This window comes from Rhopilema esculentum, chromosome 8 (genome assembly GCF_057945365.1).
Source record: "Rhopilema esculentum isolate cy_ngs chromosome 8, ASM5794536v1, whole genome shotgun sequence".
In the NCBI taxonomy this organism is placed as follows: Eukaryota; Metazoa; Cnidaria; class Scyphozoa; order Rhizostomeae; family Rhizostomatidae; genus Rhopilema; species Rhopilema esculentum.
The window spans coordinates 7831075-7839509 of NC_142822.1; the positions used below are offsets into that span (position 1 = coordinate 7831075).

At 35.3% G+C, this 8435-nt stretch overlaps 1 protein-coding gene across 1 annotated transcript; it reads right to left on the reverse strand.

Moving 5' to 3' along the window:
* Positions 1-586: 586 nt before the first annotated feature.
* LOC135694859 (proton-coupled folate transporter) lies at positions 587-5152 on the reverse strand. Its single transcript, XM_065213732.2, has one exon. The coding sequence runs from the start codon at positions 4791-4793 to the stop codon at positions 3336-3338; it is 1458 nt and encodes a 485-aa protein (XP_065069804.2). The 5' UTR covers positions 4794-5152; the 3' UTR covers positions 587-3335.
* Positions 5153-8435: the final 3283 nt, after the last annotated feature.

Genomic DNA, 8435 nt, shown 5'->3' on the forward strand with positions numbered 1-8435 from the left:
AAATAAAATAAAATAAAATAAAATAAAATAAAATAAAATAAAATAAAATAAAATAAAATAAAATAAATAAAATAAAATAAAATAAAATAAAATGAAATAAAATAAAATAAAATAAAATAAAATAAAATAAAATAAAATAAAATAAAATAAAATAAAATAAAATAAAATAAATAAAATAAAATAAAATAAAATAAAATGAAATAAAATAAAATAAAATAAAATAAAATAAAATAAAATAAAATAAAATAAAATAAAATAAAATAAAATAAAATAAAATAAAATAAAATAAAATAAAATAAAATAAAATAAAATAAAATAAAATAAAATAAAATAAAATAAAATAAATAAAATAAAATAAAATAAAATAAAATAAAATAAAATAAAATAAAATAAAATAAAATAAAATAAAATAAAATAAAATAAAATAAAATAAAATAAAATAAAATAAAATAAAATAAAATAAAATAAAATAAAATAAAATAAAATAAAATAAAATAAAATAAAATAAAATAAAATAAAATAAAATAAAATAAAATAAAATAAAGTAAAATAAAATAAAATAAAATAAAATAAAATAAAATAAAATAAAATAAAATAAAATAAAATAAAATAAAATAAAATAAAATAAAATAAAATAAAATCTGAACTGCCGTTTTTTGGAAAACTTCTGATCTTGTCGTAAATTTAACATGATTGTCTATACCTGTCAAAGTGTTACTTTTTGTGAGAAAAGATTTTAAAGCTTAATATGTTAGCTTCTTCTGTTGTTTTGTGATTGACAATCTTTTTCAAAAAGGCATAGTACTTAAAAATGCCTTTTTTAGAAGAGAAGACAAGAAAAATCTTCGAGTATTATGATTTATGACACGTGACATAAGAGGCGTTTTGTCCACATTCTGGTAACAATAAAAGCTGTTATAAAATTTTTGTTGGAAAATCTAAATTTATCGCCCCTCCTATGAATTCTCCTGTCTACGTCACTGGCCAGCATAAACATCATGTGCAGTATAATACAACGGGCAAATTTTCTTTCAAGTTTGACGATGTTGAGCCAGTCTCTCAATAGGGACTAACATTTTAGTGTAGCATCCATTTCTGGCAGCTGTCTTTTGAATGTTTGCATTCAAGGATTTACGATTGGTAAAATGATGATTGCTTCGTCTCAAATTGCTTTTACAGTGACTTATTTATCAAAAATATTTGCCCTGAATCTTGACATTGAGTTTAGCATTGTTCTTGATTTGTGCACAGCGTCAGCATTGTTCTCTCTCAAGCATATTATGAGTTTTGGGGGATCATTTGTGTCTATAGAAAAACCATATATTACGAGGGGCAATTCACTCTTGCAAATAGCGTACCAGATTTTCCCCAAAACAAAAGGATTTCCGAGGATTTTCAGATAAAACAATAGGATTTTCACAAAAGGTGTACGATATTTTTTTGGAGTGATTTGCCCCTCGATATAATAAACGGAAGGTCAGGACAAAGCCAATGGGGTGCAATCATATTTGAATTTGTTGTCACATTCTAATGACCTAGATGCTACTGAGTTAATCATCTGTTGCTCTAATGATTTAAATTTCGAAGATTTTAGAATATGGATAATCAGATTCATTCATGTTATGTACTCCATTTCTGCCTAAAAATCATCTTTCATTAAAAATCAAATGGCTCAAGATTTCATTGGAAGAAGTTTGTCTACATTATATTATTGCCAACAGTTGCACCTAAGAAACGCCATTCTTTCTTGCCGGCAAATCTGGGGATCTACACCCCCTCCCCTCAGCATTTTTTGGCTTCAGCTTTTTGAAGCAAAAAACGAAGGCTGTTTCTTCTTATCCAGATAGTTCAGATTGATAAATTTTCAAATTCCTTTTCTATTGTTAATTTTTCTAATAATTCTTGAGTAAGTAGTATTCTTGTAGTTGATTTTTATTTGTACTAGGTTTAAGTTTAATGCATTTTATAGCTCGTTATATGTCTAATAAACTATACGTAGATAAACTTCCATCACATTATCACGTAAAGTTCTATCAGATTCTAACCTCTCTATCAGATTTGAAGAAATTGAGCCAAAAAGTACATTACAGTGGAACCCCGTTAACACGGCCACCAACGGGCCACCAAAAATTGGCCGTATTAACGGGATGGCCGTATTAACGAGGAAGGGTCAAATTTTGGAGTTTAAGAGGTAGAAATTAATAATAAGATCCTAATATCAACTGTTCTCTTTAATAGACATCTGGAAATGTAGATAAAGTTATAAAAAAATATGTTAAATAACTAATCCACAAACAAAACGAAACGGAAGTCCTGGGTTCTTGGGCCTTAATCACCAAATCATGTTCATGATTTTGCTAAAAATTTGGTGACTTTTGACTGGTTCGTCTGCATTCCAAGCAACCCATTTAAGTGTGGGCAATCAAACCTGAAAGCAAGCGACTTTGATAATAAAAAGTTCTTTTGTAAAACGATGAGATTATTGAGATTTTATTACAGTTTTGCTGAACACAAATGGCCGTATTAACGGGGTGGAATTATAAAGAATCCTGTTGTTTGGGATCGCAAAATGTGGCCGCTGGCCGTATTAAAAGGAGGCCGCATTAACGGGGTTTTTTATGAGACTATGTATGGCCGTTTTTCCGGGCCAAACAAATGTGGCCGTAATAATGAGGTGGCCGTATTAACGAAGTGGTCGTAAGGCGGGGTTCCACTGCATCTGCAATGATAAAACAGATCACACAGCAACTGTTATTTTTGTCTGATCAAGTTATTGTTTAATCAGCCTATAATGGGAATAAAAAACAAATTTACAGGGAGCATTTTGCCCCATAATGCTAATGTAAAAAATTGCAAATATAGCAAAGATTTGAATTATCTATTTCATGCTAAATTGCTAACTTCTCTTTGAAAATGTCATACAGTCATATAGCTCTTGCAACAAATCGGGGTTTTTAGCACAAACAGAAGCATATTACGATCTGAAGCTCCCTTTCATAACTCCTGTACAATTTTTGAGATGAGCATGGGCCCTTTTGAAAAATGTCCCACCACTCAACATTCTATGTTTATCAAAAACATGACGGATAAGGTTAAATGAAAAACACAAAAAGTTAGGCGAATCTTGTTATCTTTGCGACAAATGAAACCTTCTTGGCTTTAATCTTAGAAGGGTGAATGCAAAAACAAACTCACAATGTTCACTTTTATCCGGAAGAATTTACTTTCATTGGTAGGAAAAAATAGATGCATTTGATTAAAATTATTCTTAATAATTCGTGAATCTTACACACATTTCAAACATTTCATCTTCTCTTATAGGTAACACCAGTCTTTCAATCTGTTATTAAAGATTGCTGTTCTTCGTTATGCATGGGTTTAATATCACCTCTAAATGTGAACGAGAATGCGACTGCGCCAATTAAACCCATGAACGACAAGACGCTGAGTAAGCACATTGTAAAACCTCTGAATATCGGAAACGTTGCTGAATATACTTGGTTGGAAATGAGGCTGGTCAGAAGAGAGCTTGCAATATCAACAGCCTCGGCTGCAGAAATCGCTGCTCCGTACTGATGAGTGTCCACCGATTTTGAAATCATTGAGCGGAAAACGGGCTGGTGAACTGACAACGGGATCCCAATAATTTGGATCAAGTACAGGGCGAGTACTGAAGAAGCAAAACCAAAAGACAAGAAATAAACTGTCTGTGTTGTGAAACCAAGCATTACTAGGTGGATGTCTTTGAATTTCAGGAAGCGCTGGCACACATAAGGGATCAAGAGAACCCCTCCTGCCCTAAAGAAAGCCTGGATGGCGACTATATATCCAATCCCTTTGGCCTTTAAGTTGAATGGTCTGTTTTTAATAAATAGAATACCGAAGTATATTTCACCCATGTTTACAAATAGTGAAATCGAAAATAAGATAAGTATAGCGGTTATCAACTTCCTTCTGTTGCGAACGCATATGGCATTGCCAATTTGCTTGATACATCTCCATGGTTTTATCATCTCCCTTACAAGTATGTCCCTTTTATTGCCTAGCCCCCCATCACCATTTTTGTTATGTGACGGTGTTGAGCTTACTGTTGCATCCTCTTGATTTTGCTCGCTCTCGTTCGATAATTCTGGCAATAGTGTTTTCTCGGATGGCAACAAAAATATGACGTAGAGAAAATTGAGAAGATTGACGGCACCTGTCATGCAGAATGCCCCTGTAAACCCGAAATATGTTAACAGAACCCCAGATGAGACAGCTGCAATGACAGTACCGAAAAATATCGCCGACTCTAAAACAGCCATTCTGAAGGTGCGGTCCTTGCGCAATGTTATGCAGGAGATGTATGCTTCCGCTAAGGAGGCGCAACCGGCGTTGTCGCCAAAAACACCGGAAAGACAGTATGGTATAATGAAGAATCCGGGGCTAAAAGGAACTGTTATTCTTGTCATCGCGATGTATATAAAGCTCTGTATCATATAAATCAGTGGTGGCACTTTCATTGTAGTCCGCTTGCCGACCACATCTGATATCGGACCGATCATGAGGATTGTGAAGAAGGCAGGGAGAAGTGCCGATAAAGGTAGCACCGACATCCATTCGGCGGCATTCTCCTGAACATCGTCGTCGATCTCTGGATGTTTGTTTAAATGACTGCAAACGGAAGAGTTGTACTTGTTGCTGCAAACTTTGTGTTCAATGAGCTGAGGAATAACAACTGCGTTGAACGCAAATGTAAACACGCTGAACCCGTAAAAAATTTCAGCAGTCAGTCGGAAACACTTAACCGCCATCCCTTTTCGTCGATGTCCCTTCCTTCCTTCACCTGCTAGTAAAACAAATAGAAACCTATTCTGAGAGGCTGAGTCTTTCCTTTCACCATATGCTTTCACTCATCTTTCCATCCAAATGCCACGAGTTTCGAACTAACTACCCAATTTTTTTCTATTGTTCGCAAGACAAAAGTCTCAACTTGAATGGAGTATTTGGAAGACCTTTTGTGGAGTCATTGCTTTGTTTCGGTTTTTCAATTAACGGCGGCACTTCGCTTTTTTTTAACAAAACAAGTAGATCAACAAAGTCGTCATGGTTCGCCCACAACCGGTAGACTTCAAGGCTTGTCAACAGAGACCACCAACCAAACTCTTCTTTATAAGAATCAGTAAAAGTTCAGGCTGGCTGTGTTTATTTTTTTCGAAAATCTGAGGCTGGATTGTTCTTTATTTGTTCTTAAATTAATAGGGTGTAAGCAGTGTGACTGCTAGCTTTTTCCCTACAGGGAGGTGTTAGGCCTCATTTGCCAACAAAGTGAGTGATACAACCGCCGACAGGTTTGAATATTCACCGAAAGAGCAACCAAACATGGTTAATAATTCTCGTTTTTGAGATAAAACGTTGCTCAAAATTGCATTTTGCAGGAACTCAGCCACAGCTTGTTCTTAATTTTTTGAACAATTTGGAAATGGAAGAATGGAGGAAAATGGAAGGGAAAATAATTTTCATCCCGATTTCTTGGTCTGGTCTCTGGTACCCAGAGTAGGTTGGATCTAGCAAGATGATTGATGACATAGGCGTAAGACACGGTGGGCATAGGGGGCATAGGGGGCACAGGGGGCACAGGGGGCACAGGGGGCACAGGGGGCACAGGGGGCACAGGGGGCACAAGGGACATACCCCCAATATTGAAATGCTTCCTACGTCTATGATTCATGGTATGTACATTGTTTTCCTATTTTCCAACCAATTTTCCTATTGCATCCAACCCAACAGCTGATGGAATTAAAAATACAAGCAGCCAAAGTCTAAAGAATTAGTAGAAGAGCTGAATGTTTTTTCAAATCATGTTGTCCTGTTGCCTGCTAGCCTATATCTCAGACCCTCTACTTTTAAGATAGGGGTCTGGAGCACAGACTATTGCCTGCCCCTTTCCTCCCGAAATTCTTGAGGTTGTGATTCAGGTTTCGCAAGTATTCCAAAACTTTGAGGCTCGGTTGTTTTTATTTTAAGTTATGTTATTAGAGCGTAGGTTTTAGAAACTTGGACAGGAGACAATATTTTGCTGCACACAAAAGAGACAGGTATAGCCCACGTGTGGTTTTTAAATAAATTAGCAAAAAATTCATACAATTTACAGTAACTCAACCTCCGCTTTTTCTTAATTTGTTCTTCATTTGTTTTCGATCAGTTTAGAACCTTTGTGAATCCTTATGAAATTGTCCTTATCAAGGATGTACCTACTGTTATACTACACTTTCACTACAGTGCAACCAAGTATATATAAAATAACTCACGGCCCTTTTCAACTCGACTTGTGGCAGAGAGGAACAGAGAGACAACGACTTCTTTTGTCAGTACTTTGAACGAACAGCAAGATGCTTCTCCCAAAAAGTCTAATTCTTAAAACTACTACAGCGTATTCATATATACAAGCATTTTACAAGTATTAATAACAACCAATCAGCTAAAAACACGTAAGACCTACAACCAAAAGAAACATCGATAATTAACAACGGAAATAAAGTATTTGCCAAATATTTAAATTATAGCCTACAATGGTTCGTTCGATCTGGTGCACAACACTACCCTGGGTACCAGACTCACTATACATAAAATAAAATAAAAATATATATATATTTAGTGAGTCTGGCACCCAGGGTAGGATGTACCGTGAAAGCTCTATTGAGCCCCCGGGAGGCTTACTTATTTCTTTCAGTTCTGGAGCACGTCTGGAGCACAGGCTACATCATCAGGATAAATTGATAACCTTTGGACATCTTCAAAACAAATTTCGACTGACTATTAAGTCGCACATATTAGTCGTCAAGAGACCCACTAAATGCACATGTTTTCTATGTTTGACATCAAAGGCTAAAAATGGGGGCCTTGATAGAGAGGGGTGGCTTAAAGTTTTTACTTGATATGGGGGGACTTAATAGAGAGGGGGGTTTGATAGAGAGGAAGGGCTTAATAAATTTTATGGTAAAGGTGCTAGTACAGAGACCTTTGTTTACACTAACTTTGACAATTACACTCTTTTTTATAAGAACCAGTAAATTTAAGTTCAGGCTGGCTGTTCTAAATTTTTTCGAAAATCTGAGGATGGATTGTTCTTAATTTGTTCATAAATTAAGAGGGTTTAAGCAGTCCTATTGCTAGCTTTTTCACTCTAAGGAGGTGTTCAGGCCTCATTTGCCAACCAAGTGAGTGAGACAGCCTTAATTTGCTGACAAATTTGAATATTCACCGAAAAAGCACCCACACATCGCTAAAAATCATCGATTTTGAGAAAAAAACGTTATTCAAAATTGCATTTTGCAGAAGCTCAGCCTCAGCTTGTTCTTAATTTGTTCTTAACTTTTGACCAGTTTTGAGGCTCGTGTTCTCATAAAATTGTTCTTATAAAAAAAAGTGTATTGTTTCTGGTGAATGATGTGGTGCATCATTTTTCTTCCATAAAATTACTTCAAAATCGGTAAGATATAAGAGCGTCCCCAAACAATACCTTACAATAATTATAAGAGTTTGTGTTATATTCTTCAAAAATCAGTAAGATGTATTTAATATCTATTGTTAGTTACTCGTATATAATGCATTGTATTTCATATGTGATGGTGTATTCCACAAAAGGAATGCAATGGAATATCCTTCTTGTAGACTATGCTCATACATTAGTTATACATTTGGAAACATACTTATTAATCATGTCAGAGGAAATTAAATGCCGTTTAAAAGGATGACTGTTCTATTTTGAGATTGCATTTTTCAAACTAAAACTCTTTAGTCACCTAAAAGGTCACATCTTGTTTTTCCCAGAGCCCCGAGACTGCTTGTAACTCAACTGCATCCCCTAGCAAGCCCATGGTACCATAACTGATAGCAGCAAGATCAGGGGGCAGCAAAAAAGGCTTGCCCTTTATTAGAAGCACGGCACCCATCGATGAAGAAAAACTCAAACATATCCAAAGCCAATAATGGAAAATATCGCGTTTGTCACTTGCAATAAATTGAAAAAGAAAATTTCACGCTTGGGAATATTACGGATACTATTAATATATACCACATTTTCACTAGGAAAATGTAACGGAAACAAACGACCATGATGGGCCACGATTGCGTGCATGTTTTCTGCTAGGTAGATCAGGACTGGCACCTAAAAGTTTTTAAGGCCGTATGATTTGTTACCGCGTCACCCCACATGTTCAGTTTTTTGTTGATAATGGGAGAGAGAGAGAGGACAATTTTGCAATTTATAGACCGTGTGCCTCTGCTGTAGAGTGCCAATACATACATTTGGCGACCCTGCAACAATCTAGCGAAGGTGTACCTTGACAATATTTAACGAATTCGGCTCATAAATTGAGACGTACCTTTAAAGGAGAATCCGAAGACCATGCCCATAATCAAAGTACCATCTTTCTAAATCGTGCCAAGCGCTA